This window comes from Nelumbo lutea, chromosome 1, assembly GCF_056320005.1.
Source record: "Nelumbo lutea isolate HS-2025 chromosome 1, American lotus-T2T, whole genome shotgun sequence".
NCBI lineage: Eukaryota > Viridiplantae > Streptophyta > Magnoliopsida > Proteales > Nelumbonaceae > Nelumbo > Nelumbo lutea.
The window spans coordinates 207293696-207312952 of NC_142684.1; the positions used below are offsets into that span (position 1 = coordinate 207293696).

The window sequence follows — 19257 nt, forward strand, 5'->3', positions numbered from 1 at the left end:
GCAATAGAGTGAAAGTGGGAGAGATTACTTTTGTCATTGTATTTTTGTTTTATATAGTGGAATGATTATAAATAATTAAATAATAATAAATTTAATGAATAAATTTATAAAATAAATGAAATGAATAGGCAATAAAGTGAGAGTAAATATATATAAATATTTACATGATTCTCTGTCTTACTTTGCTAGTAATTATAACTTGTTAGATTATTAAATTATTAATTAACTAAATAATTTAGTAAAATAAGTAAATAAAGAAATAAAACTTTATGTATTGTCAATACAAGATTGGTAAAGGCTATATCAAATTATTTAATTAATTAATTTAGTGTTGTTAATGGGTTGGGCTGAAATATCAAGTTATTGAGCCCATGAACAGGCTTAGCCTGGTTCATGGCCCAGTTTGGCCTAAGACTTGGCCCATAGACCAGCCCAGCCTGTTGCATGGCATGGGCTTGTGTGTGTTCGGGCCAATATAAAACTTTAACATTGTTAGTTTTTTGTCTATTTTTTTTTAATTTATGTTAAAAATTGTTACTTTTTTCAAAAATTAAAAAAAAAATGGCTTAGCCTGATTTGTAGCCTAGCTTGGCCCATGGACCAGCCTTGTTTGTAGCATAGCACGGGCCCGTGCGGGCTTGGGCCATATATTATATACAATAATTATATAATATATATAATTTTATTATATTATTTCATTTTGTTATTTCATGTATAAACAATTGTACACATCAAAATTCATATAAGATAAAATTTTAAGATCTTAAATTTTATTATCTATTTTTTAATTTATAAAAACATGGCTTAGCCCGGTTTGTGGCCCAATGATAATTATATAATATATAATTTTATTTTCAATTGTATACATCAAAATTCATATAAAATAAAATTTTAAGATAATTTTTTTTGACTATTTATTTTAATTCATGTTAAAATTTTCATTATTTATTTTCAGAATTAAAAAAAAATGATTTAGCTTGGTTTGTGGTCTAGCCAGGCCTAAGAATGTGTCGACTCGGGTCATATATTATATACAATAATTATATAATATATAATTTTATTTTCAATTTTATTATGTTATTTCATTTTATTATTGCATATATAAATAATTGTATAAATCAAAATTCATATAAAATAAAAAATTAGGATTTTTTTATTTTTATCTATTTTTTAATTAATCTTAACTTTTTCATTATTTATTCAAAATTTTTGAAAAACATGGATTAGCTTGGTTCATGGTTTAGCCTAGCCTAAGACTTGACTCGCTGCATGACACAGGCCTATGTGAGCTCAAGCGGAGGGTTGTGTCAGGCTGACCCCCTAAAGTATCCTAGGGGAGGAGGGAAGCATGGCTCGCACGGCACAACCTAACACGGCCTGCTTGTAAATAAAATGAGAGATAAGTTTTAACAAATGTGGAAAAAAATAGAAATTTAGCAGCGCCATTGTAAATAGTTAGCAATGGCACAATTGTAAATAATTACATGTTTGGTATCAAATATGAAAGAGGAAAAGGAGAAATGACAAGTTATGATTGTTTTTATGGTTTTCAAAACCTGATTGGACTAGACGGCCGAATTGGAAAAATTGGGAACTGGCCAGGTGACTGGTTCTATTTTACCCCAGAATCACTGATCCAGGTAGTTGAACCATTTGAATCGTTCAATGGTTTGGCCGGTTTTTTTTTTTTAATTTTTGTCATAATGGGTTGTCTATTCGGTTTGAATGGTTGGACCGTTTGACCTGAGATTGGACCCTTGACTGGTTTGGTTTTAAAAACCTTGATTGTTTTTTTTTAGTGGTATCATTGTAATTAATTAAATTTATAATGATAGTGGTTAAAAGCATGAAAATGGAAAGATTATAAGATTTCATTTACATAATATAAAAAAAATTAACAATCGGCCATACAACCCTTTGCTTTTAGGACGGGGTTCTAAATGAGAATGAATTTTACGTAGTGTATGCATACACAAATACATTATACACAAGTTTCAAAATATCAATATAGCTTGCCTGCCTTTATTTATTTTTTTAGTTTTTTTTTCCTCTCAAACTGGTTCAGGGGGTCGGTCTACCCCTGAAATATGTGGGGTCCCAAAACACTGTATAGGGCGTATTGGAGGAACCCCATACGTGATGAAATTTTAATCTTTGATTATACATCAATAATACAAAATTTAAGGTCCAAGCAAAATGGGTATCAACACATGAATACATGAATGAACACTCATCACATTCTTTTGACCTAGACATGGTCTCTTGCTTTTTTTTTTTTTTTTTCTCTTTTGTTGATGATGTAATTGGTTATATTGTTAGTGGAATGGAATCGGCTGATGTCGCTTATCTGTTATATACTAACTTGGACTCAATTTGTTTGCTGTGCAAATTTCATTCGTATTGGTATAAATACATGGCAGTGCAAACAAGCAGCAAGCAAATTCTTGTTTATTTTTTTTATTCAAGTTTGACTTTGTTTTATTTGTTTCTGAGAAATAAAATAGAAAGTAAAATGATGAAGTATTCATCTTATATGAAAGAGAACGGAGGTAGGTGTAAGGTTATCTGTTTGGAAGTGAGGTAGAAAGCAAGATGATGTGCTCCCCATTTATGGAGCTTTATATGAGAGAATTCAGATAGGAGAAAGGTTGCACAAATTTTGCATCGGTTTTTTTAGATGCAAAGTTAGCACTATATATATATATATATATTTTTTTTTTAGATGCAAAGTTAGCACTATATATATATATATATATATATATATATATATGTGTGTGTGTGTGTGTGTGTGTGTGTCAATCATAATAATCATAATTACAACCAAATAGATGAAAAATTGAACCAGGTGCAAAATTTGTATTGGCTTTAAATTTGCACCACAAACAAACATAACCTAAAAGTTTACAGTAACTCCTAATATCATCATACTTTTTTTAATATCCTTAGGAATTCCCTGTAGCTTTGAGAGTGTAAATGTAAAAAAAAAAAACAAAAAAAAAAAAAAACAAATTCTTGTTTAATTTTGTTTTGGATTTTATTTCATTCTACTTTATGTCTTAATTTACTTCATTTGTACTGCAATCAAACAAAATAAGATAAAATTTGAAACAAAAATATGTCAGAATTTATATTCAAATGATTTACATTGCCACAGTTTTGCATCAGTGCAAATTTATTTGCATTTGCAACCAAATACAGCCTAAGGCTCAGTTTGGAAAAACTACAAATACAATTATATACAGTACAAATGTATACAAAATAATACATAACACAGCCTAAGCTGCTGTTGGTGGAGTCTTTAGGCATTAGTTGCTAATTGCAGGAGCCTATCATCAAATATTTCTGACCTTATTTAGTCTGATGTTTCTTGAGATGCCCAACCCTAATCGAGCATTTATTAAATTTTAAATGGGCCTAACCCTAACCCGAGCTTGAGGTGGTTGAAGTTCTTTAACCCAACTTACACTCCTAATCGGGTCATCACTCCAAGAGAGACCAGGTGATGATCTGAGCATCATCCCAAACATAAAAGCCCAAACCACAATAGCTAATTATAAAGGTGAACTCACATTACTATTTTTTTATTTGAGGCATCTATTGGAAGTGACTCTAACCTAATCAGTTACTTTAATGTGATAACACTAAAAAATTTAACTTAGTCAAATAATATATATATTCTTTTTTTATTATGATTTCTCCTGCATGCATTATCGTTTTCTATTTATCCGGACATAAAATATAAACATGGTAGCCTAATAGCCTCCATCTGTCTCAATTACCTATAAACCCATAAAATGAAAGCAAAATTTATATATTTTTATTTTATTATAAATAATAAATTAATAAAAGAATGAAGCTCTAATAGCATAAACCAAAGAATGAAAAACAAAATGAATCGTTTTCTTGTATACTTGGTGGAGGGACAAAACCAACTTTAAATCTCCAATTGTCATATTCATGACATGGACATTGTTGGGACCCACTGCTTGACATTGAGCATCTAAGAGAATTCTCTGACTGTAAAAGCAATTTGATGAAATGATCCAACCCCTTCATTTTTTGTCAAGTTATATTGAGTAGTCTATTCTTTGTCAATCCCCCCACAAAAAAAAAAACAAAAAAAAAAAAAAAAATCTAATGGATGATCCCATTTCTTATCCCATTCAATTTCTAGCAAATATGAACATCTAGCAGAGAGGGAGGTTGTTAAAAGTTGATGTCATAATTTCTTTCTTAAAGGGTAACACAGGAGAGAATGAGAGGGATGATAAGGACAAAGGTGGGGGTTATTGGAAAGCAGTGAAAAGGAGAGGCGTGGTTGGATAAGAACAGAAGGAGGGAAGCCAATTAGCCAACCCAAATGCATGCATCATCAGAGATATTGAAGCCTTAATTCATTTATTGAATTGATTTTATTTCTTTGAGCATCTCACTGGGAGCAGCTCTGATATTCCAGTTTTAGAATAAAACCTTGCTGAATCCAATTGGACGGCAGGTTAGGTAAAGAATTCCCATCTCTTAATCCACATGCAAAATCTGGTTTATTTATAGTAAATGTGAAACACAGTTGTCGATGTCAGCAATTGCTATATTTATGGCTGCGTTTGTTTTTGGTGTAAATTTCATTGTGATAATTGATGTAGATAATACGATGGAAAATACGGACCAGAGGTGGAGTTTTACATTGGTTTGTATTTACACTGAAAACAAGCACATGTAAATGGAACTAGCGGTAGAGTTTTGTGTTGATTCACATTTATACTGAAAACAAACACAACCTAAGAATTTAACAAATTTTATGGTTATTTGTGTCTCTTTTTTATAATTTTTTAGAATACACAGATAATATAAAAACAGTTTGTAAATAATTTGCCAACTTACACTCGATGGATACTTATTTTTCTTAAAAATGATGATTTTTTAATTATTATTGAGAAAAATTCTAATTAAAATATTTCATTAAACAAATCCTGTAGATCAAACGGGTCCCCAATCAATACAAAATACATATTAAAACTAAGAAGGGATTAAATTGTCAATTCATGCAATCTATTCATATTTGTTTTCATTCCAAACAGGTTTAAAAGAAGTGTCAGTTGTGATTTTGTGACTTGTGATGTATCAATCCAATGAATACAGATGAAAAGTGCATTTGATCGACCTAGTCATTGATCTTGAATGAAGTCGGCCAGCCATCTTTATCCATCTAAATAAGCATTATTGTCATAATCCATCTTTATCCATTTAGCCATATCCCAACCCTTTGTTACAAAGGTCCCAAAAACAAATGCAAAAGGAGGCATAAAGCTTTCCAAACTATTTAAAATGTAATTTAGTAGGTGTTTGACATCGGTGTTCAAAATATTTAACTGTTTTTTTATAAAAATGGTGTTGAATATTTGAAGTTGTAAGAGAACATAGTACTTAATTTTTATTTGGAACTGGTTTTGTCATATAGGCATTTTCCAAGAAAACAACACTGATTTTGTTTGGTAACAATGCTGGCAGCAGTATTTTCAATATTGATTTATATTATCCAATGTTTAAGATGATGTCACATCATTGCACCGTTGGCAGCAATGTACCGTTTTTTCAAAAAAAAACATTGAATTTCGTGTTTCTCCAGACCACACTTTCCCGATTTTCAAAGCATGATCTGAAACAACTTTTTTTTCCTGAAAAACGGTACCAAACAAGAGGATGTTATTTGAATCACTACTTTCTTTGATATGGCACCTATGTGGCGCTATTTTTTTAGAAAACAGTGTCTATCCAAGCATCACCTTAAAAGCTCATTACTTTCAATTTCCATATTCTTTTTTTGATGCCTAAAATTGTTTTTTATTTTGTTAATGGTTGGTATGTTACAGAACTCTCACAAGATGTCTCAGTCGTATATCGGGAATGTAACTTCTCTCGCACTTGTATGTTATTAGTCATGGGGAGATGTTCCTAATATATGGTGGGATATAATGTGAGGTCGGTGTGAAGAGCATATCGTAGTTCGTTTTAGAATAGTTAATGGAGCCCATTTAAGTATGGTGTCTTTTTTTCTGTTTTTTGATGAACAAATTAGTAATATGTTAATATTTAGAGTTCCTCGTTGCATCTGATTAATATATTAGTTGCATGTTAAATCCAAATCTCAATCAATCATATTGAATTTTGTTTAATTTTCATTAGTTCATGCTTCATAAAATGTTCTTTCACATTTAACAAGGTGTACTTATCATCACGTTTGGCCAATCATGTCTTTCAAAGGATTCACCATAACTTTTGTCTAAAATTTGTGATTTTAAGTCCAGTTATTTGATTTTAAGAATTTCAACTACATCAAATTTGGGCTTATTGAAAATTTGATAATTTCCCAACTAAACATGACCCAAAGTTGTACCCCTAATTTCAGAACCAGCAAAACCCCAACAGAACACTTGAAAACAAGGTTTTAAAAACTGACTTGAAATCATAACCATTTTGGCCACCGGTTTCTGGGTTGACAGTTCGATCGTTTGGTTTGAATGGATGACCCATTCCAACAGAAAATAAAAAATGGACAAAACCATTGAACGGATTAATGGTTCAACGGTTTTTGGCCAAAAACTGGATTCAGGGTAAAATGGAACTAGTTGCTTGGATGGTCTCTGGGCTGAACAGCTTGACTGTCCAAATCAATGATGGTTCGAAAACATTACTTGAAAATACCATAATATGTTCTAGAACCAAAATAACAAACAAATACACTATGGTGTCAAATACCATTTCAACTATACTGATCACAACACATTGCTGGCCACGCTCATGCAATTGCACATCGAAAATATTGGTATATTAATCAACAGATTTGGACTATCAAACAACCCCTAACCTGGTGGTGTTAACATCATAAGTAACCTCATCAAAATGCTCCACGTTATATGTCTACCAAGGGAAAAGAACATTTAAAGAGGAACATGGGTTCCAGATAAGTTTTTATGTGGTCCACTCTCTTTTGCTTTAAGAAATTACTACGAGATTTTCCATGTTCAGAGAGCTTATTTTGTTTTCTTTTCGAAAAATCAAAACCATACACATTTGCCAACACTCCTTAATGGGCATATTTGGCCATGACCCATTTCTTAACAGACCAAAATTTGGAGATGGGATGATGAATGAGGCTGAAAATGTTGTCCATTTGTCTATATTCAAATTTAATGATATCAAATTGATGCATTTATACTTGCAAGTCGCCCCAATTCAATATGTGGAGATGCAATAATATTTAGGCTGTGTTTGGTTGCAATGCAAGTAAATTTTGACATATTTTTGTTTCAAATTTTAATTTATTTATTTTTATTATAATACAAATGAAATAAATTAATATATGAGAGAGAAAAAAATAAAACCCAAAATAAAATTAAATAAAAATTTGCATTTTATTTTATTTACACTGCTATACATTTATAATAGTACAAATAAAATTGCACTGCAATCAAACACAGCCTTAACTCTTAAGTCTATACGTTTGAATTTCCACCTCACTGCAACCATCTTGTCATGATGTTTCAAAGTCACTTACGGTACTGAAAAGGTATAGTACCTAAAAAACCGGTAACCCATCAATGATCAATAATTCAGATTCACGTAGGTTTTTGATTGATTGAAGTTTTTCAGGTACACGTGTCTTTTCAGTATCATAGAAATTCTTATAATTATTTTGATTTTAATTTACGAATGGTATGTAATGAGTCCCATCTGAATTCAATTATAAGATTTAATTCGATTCAAACATAAATCAAGTTTGGATCAAAGTCCCATCTGTTTTGTTGAATAATTGAAAATTTAGGAATTTAAATATCATGTCGGACAAAAAAAAATATAAAACTACAACGATGTCCATTGCATCCAATTCAACTCAACAACTAATCCTTATCCCAACCATATGGAATCTTTAAATGACCATTTCTCTACATATTTAGAGAATGTAGTTTTCAAATCCATCAATATACAAATCGATGGTGACTCATTTGATAGAATATCTGACTAGGGATCAAATTCAAATGCCAACTAGGTATGAATTACTCCTAATTGTGTGGATTCGGATTTGTTTTTCACAAATCATGTCTCACATCAATCTTACAGCATTTTTACCTGTACATTAGAAATATTTCCCATATATTGTATTGTTATTGAAAAGAATTATTTCCAATATAAATGTTAAAACGTAGTGTAGTGTGAAATTGGCACGAGGTGTGCTTTGTAAGTAGGAGTGTCAATTGGACTGGATTTGGTCCAATCTCATCCGGTCTAATATGAATCAACCCAAAATCGGTCTATTGACACCCCTATCTAAAAAAAAATATGAATCCTTCAATGTTTAACATATATTGGATCATGGTTAAAAAAAAATGATATAGAAATGGAACTGTTATGGCCACCGTTTTTTAGGTTAATGGCTTAATTGTCTAGTTTGAATGGACGGTCTGTTTTGACAATAAAAAAAAATTATAAAAAACTATTTTACGAGTCGATGGATTGATGGTTCGACCGCCTGAATCAACGGATATTTGATTGATTTAACGGTTTTTTTTTTACCATAGATTGAGTTTGAAATAAAATGGAATCAATTGGCTGAACGATTCCCGGGCCGAATGATCCGATCGTCCGGATCAACAATGGTTCGAAAACCATGTATTGGATCAATTCATTGAAATGAGAATACAGACAAATGGGTTGAGTTTGGACTAGCCATGAGCTCACCGTTTCCACTAATTTCTGCATAACCCATAAAGAGTTTGAGTTGTCTACAATGAAACAGATGATTAAAGAGAAACTCCTGAAAAGGATGTTTTTGGACTGAAGGTCGCCTTTTCACTTTTCTCATAAGAAATTGTGCTGGTCTGTGTCTGTCCGATTCGATTCAAAGAATTGAATTGGGGGTCCCCACATCAAGTGAGATATGGATTCTAATCTGACGTCTAAAAAAGCTTCTCCATATTTATGAGATCCTTTATGAAAAGCTGGTGCTTGGTGTCAGATGTAACATGTAAGATGGGTCACCTATTCTCTGCCTATCCTTCTTGGTAATGATACAGGGGTAAGCATTTAAAAAATTACCCTCCACCTTTTCCATATTTACGAATCACACCCATCCTTGGGCTTGGGAGTTGGGAGATGGGTACAATATGGGTGGGATAACCCGAATCCTTACCCGAGCCTGACAGGTTGAAAATTTTCAAATCGATCAACCGGATTGCAGCCGCGCTCCGCCTTGGCTTCTGCCTTAAGCTCCGGCGGTCCGCCGATTATTTCTCGTGAGTCGTGGATGGAGGGGAAGGCAGAGTGTGGCGTTTCCGTAATTCGAGTACGGACGCGTCCGTTTTACTTTTTATATTCTATTTATGGTAGGTAATGAGGGTGATATCGTTACCACGTGTCACCTATTGGTTCTTACACGTGTAAAAGGAAGATGATGGCTCATCTGAGGTTCTCGTGTTTGAACGGGTCTTCTGTCGTTTCCGCAAGTGAAGTGGGAAGAGGCGACGGGTCCAGCGATTGGATCGGAACCAGGGAGTCAGGCCTTCTAAACACCCTTGTTTCTCCTCAAAATTACGGGGCTTACCTCTCTCTACTCATGGAATGTATGTTTTGTTTCAGAGCATCTGACTTTGTACCCTCAATAATAATAATAATAATAATAATAATAATAATAATAATAATAATATGGTAAATAAATCATTTAATTATCAAAAATTATTTGTAACAGGTTCAACCTAGTAATTTGAACCATCCAAACCGAGCATAAGTGGTTCTGGCTTAGGTGGACCCTTTACGATTGGACCTGGGTCAATTAAGTAGGAGTTTGGCATCGTTCATAAAACGGGGTACATCAGCACTATATCAGAAATCCGTTTTTTATTTTTTATTTTTTTTGTGAAAACTGCTATTTGATTAGCTGTTTTTGAAAAATGTTATTTTGGATCATACCTTAAAAATCAGGAAAAGGTGTGGCATGAGAACCTGCCCTTTTTTTTGTGTTTTCCTATTTTTCTACTATTATTAATAACAGTATGCTGGCATAGCATTGAAAAACACTTATATGGCAACAACAATAATGACACCAAATAGAACACCTGAGAAAGATACTTACTAGCACCATTTTTGAGAAAACGCCTCTCAAGAAATGGCATTGGTTCCAAACACCACCTAAACTAGCATTTTTTTTTTGTCTTTTTTCTTTTGTAAGGTAGTCTAGGTTAAGTCAGGTTGTTGAACCCCCAAATCTAAACCTTAATCCAACCCAACTTTTTTTTTGGGTTGGCCCTGTTTCTTTGCTTCACTTTGCTAAAATGTTTTTTTTAGATCCCGAGGTCAATGTTCATTTGTTTTGGCATTATTATATATACAATGACAAACACACTCGAAAATTGTTGCCTCCAAACATAAAATTGTTGAAACTTATATATAAATTTCAATTTATAACTGTGCATTGGGAACATCTTTATACTTATATGTTTTTATTCATGGGAGATATTCTTATGTACAGCTGTAAGGGGCTAAGAGGCCGGTCTTATGAGGATCAAATCCAAATTCATAATATATATAAATAGCCCTAACCCTAATCCAATTCATATTATTTATAAATAAATATAAATACGAAGAACTATCAGGTTTGGGTTAGAAGAGGTTAGTCAATGCATCAACCCTAACCCGAACTTCAACCTGACCGGCCGATCCAACCAATTCCGGCTAACCCGGCTATCCTACTCGCATGGGTTCCACCCGCTTCGGAAATCGCAACTTGAAAAGCAGTTTTAAAATGGGGAGAGGGGTGGGTTCGTAATTTGAATTTTGAAAAGCTTAACCGGCAAAAGGACATCTTTGTCATTTCCGAAAAATATGCAAAAAGAGAAAATAGTGTGGCATTTTAGTATTTTAAAACGAATCCAAGGACAGTTTTCCGAGGCCCATTTGGCATTTGTCATTCCCAAAATCAATTCATCCTCACACATCCATTTTCTCTCTGTAACGTCATACCAAACCCAAAAAACGAACATAGGAAAACAAAAAAGAAAATTTTGGGCAGAGAGATAAAAAGCTCAAAAGCGAAAAGCGAGAGAGAGAGAGAGAGGGAAAACGAAGAAGCCAAAGAGAAAAGGAAGGCGAAAGAAAAAACGTTAATCTCAACCAAACAGTAATCTCTACTCTGCTACGATATACGATTTACAAGAAGAAGAAGAAGAAGAAAAAGAGATTAGTTTTATATGTAATGCATCAGAAGAAATCCGAAGATCAGATCGGGAAAGAAAGCAGCGGTGTCTCTTCCGATTTCAACCCAACACCGCCTCTCCTTCCAGTTTACCAGAAGCATCTCCAATCTCAAACCCATCAAATCCCACAAACCCAGAATCTCCTCCAAATCTATATCCCTCCTCCATCTTCTCCTGACTACTCTCCATCTATATTGGCAACAGCATCCCCGGCACCAACATCGATAACGGTAATAGCACATCAGAATGAAACCCAAATTCAACTTCACGATGAACCCACATCCAGTCCATCAGCCAAAACCCTTCTCTCGGCCCCTCACAAGAGACCCATAATGAACCACACGCCTTCGACGCTCTCTCACTCCCCTACCTTATCCTCCCTCCACCAACACAAGCACCACCATAATGCCTCACCGTATCCTTCCAATTTGTCATCGTCATCGCCGGCTTCTTCTTACCTGTCTCCTTTTCATATATCGCCGAACACCAGAGCCGCCGCCCTCCGTCTCCTTCGCCACCTCCGCCACGTTCGCCGCCTTCGCGTCCACCTCCGTCTCCTCCTGCTCTTCTCCCTCCCGTCCTTCTATTTTTTCTTTTCCAACCCCCGCAGTTCATTCCTCCTCGACTTCCTCTCTGCCCTCGCTTTCTCAACCGTGCTCCTCCTTTCCCTTAACCTAACCCTCCCTCGCCTACCCTCAATCCGGCTCCTCCTGTCCCGCTCCTTCCCTCTCAAATTATCTTCTCCTTCCTCCCGCCCTCCTCCCCCGGTTCTTTGGTCAATTGGGTCGAAGACAAAAACGGAGAAACGGGTCAATTCGGGGTGTTCCGTTCAGGTTTACAGTAATGGAGACGTCTACGAGGGTGAATTTCATAAAGGAAAGTGCTCAGGGAGCGGGGTTTACTATTATTACATGAGTGGGAGGTATGAAGGGGATTGGGTTGATGAGAGGTATGATGGGTATGGGGTGGAGACATGGGCAAGGGGGAGTCGATATCGTGGGCAGTACAGACAGGGTTTAAGGCATGGTCTTGGGGTGTATAGATTTTACACCGGGGACGTTTATTCTGGAGAGTGGTCGAATGGGCAGAGTCATGGATGCGGCGTTCATACCTGCGAGGATGGAAGTCGATATGTTGGGGAATTCAAGTGGGGTGTCAAGCATGGCCTGGGCCACTATCATTTCAGGTATTATAGATATTAGTCTTTAGATTTCTCTATTCAAATAAATTACACGGGTTTACTATTTCCGGGGCTTTGTTAGTCTTCCAAGATCAAACTGGTTTAATAGAATAGTGACCAATGATCATTTGGTATTTAAGTTTCCAATGTCACATTGTCTTATGCAAACTTTTCTGGGTTATTGAATCTCCTTCATTCTAATAGTGTTTGCAGAATAGACATGGATGGTTGATTTTACATTCTTGAGTTCATGAAATATAAAGATATCTGGATCTTGGGTCTAATTTCTAGGTTATTGATCAACCAGAAATGTTTCAATGATACCAAACATAACCTAAATTGATTATTAATAGTTAAGCAGTTTTATGTATAACATAATAAATAATTATGTTATTTATTATAACTTCCCTTTATAACTTCCCTCATTTATGTTGACCATTGTCTTTTGCAGACTGCTTTGTTATTACATTATATTTTTCTTCCTCACCTTCCTAAGCTGAAATATAGCGACCATAGGGTGATTACCCCCTAGGGGTCGAGGGATTATCAATTATTTGAATTTTGAATATGTCACATGCCCCATAGGGGTTGAGGGATTATTATTATTATTTTTTTCTGCATCCTACTCCTTCTTAGATCTGTATACTTCTTTTCAAGGCCATCCCTGTTAAGGCATGGAGAATTGAAGACTAAGAAGATTTTGTAATAGGAGTATAAGACCTTTGCTTGCCAAGTCAAGAAAAAAAAAAGCTTGAGCTAAAAATATTGCTTAACACAATTTTGTAACAACTCTATATTTGTCTTAACTGTCTTCCTCTTCCAATACCCCATGAGACAGCTTGAAAAGATCTAGCCTCTCATCCACCGTCAAATTTGGTGCAATAATTCTTTAGTTGTGTTGGAAGTCTCCACTGCCACTGAGTTTAAATGGTTAATCCGTAGACCATAGTTCTATATTTAAATTCTATCAATTTTAAGAAATACAAATAACTAGCAATAACCAAACTCTCTTTCAGTTTTACATTTCCTTGAAAACCATTTCTTTCCTTTTTAAGCAAGTCAAATCATTATTGTCATTGTTGGTGTTGAAACTCTTTTACACATTATTCTGTTTTGCATTAGGTAATTGAAAGTCAAAACCTTGAAAAATTCTAATATTAATACTAGGACTAAATCTTTAACTTCCCTCCCCCAATGAAAACCTAGCTTCTGACCCTAACAATGGAAAGTAAAACCTCAAATTCGCAAGACTGTTCAGCTTGTGAATTTATACTAGTGACAACTAAAATAAGGTGCTCTTATACCAATTGAAAAATATGGGGCTCCCCATGTACATCATATACAAGGAAAAAGAACTATTTTGACATATTAGGGGCCCTAAATAGTTCATTTCTTATCTGATCCACCTCTATGCTATGTTATCCACTGTTGAATTGGAAACAATTGGTTACCTTCTGAATGAGGGATTAATCTAGGGCTCGACTATTATACTGGAATGTTATAATAACAGAGAAACTTATAACCAATCAAATGGTATCATAAAGTGGTAACCAATCAAGTGGCATTCAGCAAAATTCACCTGAGAGGTTGATTGGTCGAAGCTCTTCCAGTATCAGTCCTTTTTGGCTTCATGGATTTACTCCTTAATTTACCAGTCAGAGCCAAAGCCTTGCACAATTGATAACTTGAGTCTCCAAGTCCAAGGCATTACTATATGAGAGTCACCCTCAATAAAATGTTGGTAGCCTGCACATTGGTAGGAAAGCTCCATTGGATCTTCCCTTGGTCCTTAAGGTTAAGTGATTCCTTCTCCGAGGATATCAAGGATGTGCACTATTCTCTGCGTATGACATTAGATATGAAATAGCTTAATGGAATTGTTCCAGATACGAGATACAAAGCTACAATGGAGAAATAGGGGAGCTATAACTTTGTTTTTCTTTCCCTGGTCACCAGCTAGGTGGTCTCTATTTATTTGCTTTCTATACGTTTATTGTGATAGATGTTTGGCTTGATATCTATCACAATCATGGAAGTGCAGAAGCATGCATCACTGACCAACAGGCAACATTTTCTCATTTTGTTACTTATTTAAAGGTACAAGGTATAATGCCAATAATGTCCTAAAGATGCTGTTATTAACATGTCCACATCTCCACATAGTGTGGCCTTCTTTCTAGGACCATTACCCCTTCCAGGGTCTTGGGAGAGTATCCTGGATATAGACTTAACCTTTGCCTTTTTTTTTTTTGCACTAAGTGGCCACTCTCAGATTCAAACCTGCTTTCTTATGCTTGTCAGCCCGAGATTTTGCAATTGCATTAAGCTGTACCCCCTAGTGGCTTTCTTTCTCTAGATGGCAATACAAGATGAAATATTGATGTGTACAAGCTTATAAGGAGGGAAATAGATCTCAAATGGGATATGGTAGGGATGTCCTCATCTCACCAAAAGAGGTGTCAATGTGCCCTCTCCAACTTGCATGCTCTCCAGTCTTGTGCTGGACCCACTTCTTTAAAAGTCCGAACCCATGCTAGGTCTTCCCATAATCTGTTTCTGAAGCCTTACAGAGCTGGCACGTCCAACATCTTCCTCCCTAGTCCAAGGTTTCTTGGTGCCTCATCCCTGCAGCTACCCTTTGGTGCATCTGGATGGAAAGAAATATCAGGGTCTTTAATGGCAAATCTTCACAGCTAGATGAAGTCTGCCGGAATATCTTTGTGAATATCACTTTGTGGACAAATTCTGCTAGCTCTTATACTGCATAGCCTTTTGCATCTACTATACTTCTGACGTTGTGTGAATGATGCATACTTGTACAGCTTCTCACTGTATGGGGATTCTTCCTTCTTTACACAAACATTAATTAATGAAATTATACATTATCTTTTCTCAAAGAAAAAAAAGTTTATTAATCAAGATCCATCTTATTTCTATGAATCACAGAAATGGGGACACCTATGCTGGAGAATATTTTGCAGATAAGATGCATGGTTTTGGAGTCTATCGTTTTGCAAATGGGCATCGGTATGAAGGAGCTTGGCATGAAGGAAGAAGGCAAGGACTTGGGATGTACACATTTAGGAATGGGGAGACACAATCTGGCCATTGGCAAAATGGTATCCTCGACATTCCAAGCACACAGAACACCCATCCTGGATCTCCTGTTGCTGTTAATCATTCTAAAGTACTCAATGCAGTCCAGGTAACTTTACTTCCCTGCACCCTCGTCTAAAGGCTTGTGCTAGTTTTAGCAAACATGATGTTTCTATACTGTGAAGGTGTAAAAGCAATTGTCTGTCCAGTCAAATTTGCTATTTTATATTTGCATTGACCCAGCAATGTAGTCCAGGATTAGGCAATGCTCAGGCCTTTTTATGCTCCATGAGACATGGCCTACACAATGATGCATGGACAATAATAGAAAAGTAATGTGTTATGGCTTAACATTAGCCTCTTGATGTAGAACCAATATTCTTGGAAGGAGCAAACTGAATAATGGGATATTTAGTATCTTAAAAAAAAGGAATATTTATTTGTTTATTTTGATAAGAAACAGTAATAAGAAGATTTTTATTGAATTAACAACTGAATAATGTACAAAAATGAAAACAGGATAAGTTGATCCCCCAGTTACATTTCAAAGATAACAATTAGCAGTTCAGACCAAGGCCTAGGCATATACATTTTCCCTGTAAACCCCAGTACTATCCAGGTTATTTTTTTTTATGAATAATAATAAATTTATTGATTCAGAAGCAAATTTAGAGTGAGTTCATACATCATCCCAGCGAGAGGCGCGAGCTGCAGCCCCTCCTTGAATATTACAAGTAAACTAGGAAAGAAAAACAAGAATCACATCTGAGCCCAAAATAATTCTTCCCTATTTACCCCTTGCTTAGCTAACATATCTGACAAAGTATTTGCTGATCTGTACTTGCTAATCCAGGTTATTAGCAAGAGTATTGGCTGTTCGTAGAACCAAAGTTTAAAATATTGACATGCATGATAACAAAAAATCGCATATCATGTGTATCTATTGGTCTCTCTCTCTCTATATATATATAATTTTTCAGCCTGGTAATTGAGAGACAGGCTTCTGAGGGTGCCTTCCACCATCTGAAACATCCAAAACCCCCTAAATCTCATTATTTCACATTTTGGTAACTTTTGATACTGTATTGATAAAAAAAAACTTTTGATACTGATACAATACGCACTGCCATTCGTTGCATATTGATACTTTAAACCTTGCTTAGAACCAACCTGATCAAGGCACTCAGGTGTTTGGCTTCTAAGCAAGAAACTAAACATCATGGTACTTCAATCCGGAACAGTAGTCAGGTTATGACTACTTGGAAGTCCCCTCAATGGTTAGCCAAAATTTTTGCTCTTACTGAATTGCTTATTATTGTATATAAACCTAAAAAATGCACATCAAGCTATAATCTTGATACATCTACATAAGATACAGGATACTGTTCTAATCGAATTGGTCATAGCCATTCTTTAATTAGTGCCAACATTTTAATAGGCATATGAGGCTTCCACATGTTCCATGAGGCAAGCCTCAAGGAAAATACCTCAAAGCTCAGCCTTGAGGTCCACACCTAAAGGTAGAAAGCAAATTCCTTCCTTCGTTGTATGTTTAGGTCCCTGTATCTGTGCTTTAACATATTTCAGGCCATTTTTAGCTCTTAACACATAGAATTCCTTAGTAGTTATTAAGGTGTTTTTAGTAGTGTTATTTTTGTGTTTCATCCAGTTCAAGAACACGCCAAAGTGTATGGGCCTTTTTTTAAGCCACTTTCATTCTGGTACCAGCAATTCATGGTCATAGAAATCAAAGTATTGCAAGTTTCTGAACACTTATTTCTCGTGTTCCCAACTGCACCATACTGTTCTGCCTTTATTTGTCATTGCTTCAGTACATATCACCTAAAAACCAACACATTTCAAATCCCGATTTTCTGGAACACAACACAACACACAGAGGACTACCAAAGGTGTGGAGTGTGGTGAGTTCCAAAACCTGTAGTTTCAAAGACCACAGTGGGGCCTAGTGGTTTGAAACAAACCATACCTATTCAAGACTACAGTACAGAAGACTCCCTGGATGATTTGTAAGAATGCTATTGCTTTTTTTAAAGCTCATTAATATTCCCAGCTCCTTTGTGTATATGATCATTTATCCAGCTATAAGCTTCTCTTATTTAATAATAAAAAAACCCTTTCTATACATATTTTTACACTATTCCTTGTATTAGTTTGATGTTTTTCTCAAGGACTTAGACTCTCACATCTAAAAGCTCTGGTGCCTATCTCATGCCTCCATATTTTTAATCATCTATGCTAATCAACCTGGAAGTACTACCCACCTTTGTTACAACAGTGGCCTGAAACTATATGGAGATCACTTTGACCTACCATGCAATTCACATTTACCACCATAATATTGAATGATCTTGTAGTCCTGATTAGTGACCATTGCAGAGCAAACAATTGGTCAAATGGATTAGGATCCATCCCTCGAGTATCACATAGTTTTGATCATTGTTTCCAACAAGATCTCGAAAATATAAAAGCTGGACCATGAAAGAGCAGGTGCTGGGAATAAGGGGTATCACATAGTTTTTAACACTTGATAAAACCATTGAAGATATTAGGTGGAATGTTCTGATTAGATTCTTTTATTTTCAGGAAGCTAGACGAGCAGCAGAGAAGGCATATGATGTTCCCAGAGTTGATGAGAGGGTGAACAGGGCTGTAGTGGCAGCTAATAAGGCAGCCAATGCAGCAAGAGTTGCTGCTGTAAAGGCTGTCCAGAAGCGAATGCATCATAGCAGTAGCGATGACATACCAATTCCAATTGTGTGACAACTAATGTTCCATCCACCATCAGCAGCATCAACATCTTGTTTCCACTGCAGCTGAGGCGAATAATTGAACTAAACCAAAAGAAATTTTGCTACCATTGGTCTTTTTTTCTTCTATATTGTTATTTTCTCTTCTGCATTTTCCTGCCTTTTTTCCCATCAAGAGGATAGCAATTGTGAGGTGCCTGCTTGGAACCACTTTCAGTTGGAAAATGTTGCCTGATTGAGGAGCATGTTGGCTCTCTTTTTGCTTCAGTGTAATATGTACATAGGATGAGTGATAGAGGAGTATGAAGACTGGCACTAACAAAGTGCTAGGTGTAAAAGAGTTCTAATTTTGTTATTCCATTTGGTCCTTTTTTCTTTGTAAAAGGGTAGATGTAATGTTGGTGGCTGGTGCTAAAGTTGAACTTAGCATGGCCACGGTGTTGTATCTGAACTATGGCTTAAAAGAAGATAATGGGGAGTTAATGTAATTGATTCTCTCTCTCCCTCTCTCCACAACATAATTTGATTCTTTCTTTATTTCAACTTTTCTCATAGGAAAACTATCATCAAATGTTCTGATGCAGCTAGCAATCCCAAGAAGATAACGCAATGTTTGGTTTGAAGGAAAAGGTAGGGAAAGGAAGGGAAAGACAGGGAAACCAATACAAGGTTTGTAAAGGTTTCCCTACCTTTCCCTACATTTTCCTCCAAACCAAATATAGCCTAAGGGAATCATCTACTCACAAAATGTTTTGACATGTGGATGATGGTTTTCTTTTTGAGATTTCAGCAATTCCACAAGTCGTCATTCTCATCAACCCTTGGGTGGTCTTATGCTGGACTAAGAAATCCTTTCTATCTGTAATTCATAACCCGACTGTGATTCGTTTTGTACAGAGTAGGTATATTTTACGTTTGTGATCAAGACAGACATCCTGGTACTCTTTAGCGATTTAAACATATTAAA

The 19257-nt window shown here is 35.4% G+C and overlaps 1 protein-coding gene across 1 annotated transcript; it reads left to right on the top strand.

Moving 5' to 3' along the window:
- The first annotated feature begins 10937 nt into the window (after positions 1-10937).
- Positions 10938-18791, top strand: LOC148880628 (Histone H3 K4-specific methyltransferase SET7/9 family protein). The gene is made up of 3 exons (XM_088962595.1): positions 10938-12432; positions 15373-15631; positions 18127-18791. Exons 1-3 carry the CDS (start codon positions 11246-11248, stop codon positions 18301-18303), a joined length of 1623 nt encoding a protein of 540 aa, XP_088818721.1. The 5' UTR covers positions 10938-11245; the 3' UTR covers positions 18304-18791.
- Positions 18792-19257: the final 466 nt, after the last annotated feature.

What these genes read in the sequence shown, in the direction of transcription:
- LOC148880628 (XM_088962595.1), top strand. Translation starts at nt 11,246, where the DNA reads ATGCATCAGAAGAAATCCGAAGATCAGATCGGGAAAGAAAGCAGCGGT. An exon ending in CTGGGCCACTATCATTTCAG is followed by an intron (nt 12,433 to 15,372) that starts GTATTATAGATA and finishes TATGAATCACAG; the next exon opens with AAATGGGGACACCTATGCTG. An exon ending in AAGTACTCAATGCAGTCCAG is followed by an intron (nt 15,632 to 18,126) that starts GTAACTTTACTT and finishes TTTTATTTTCAG; the next exon opens with GAAGCTAGACGAGCAGCAGA.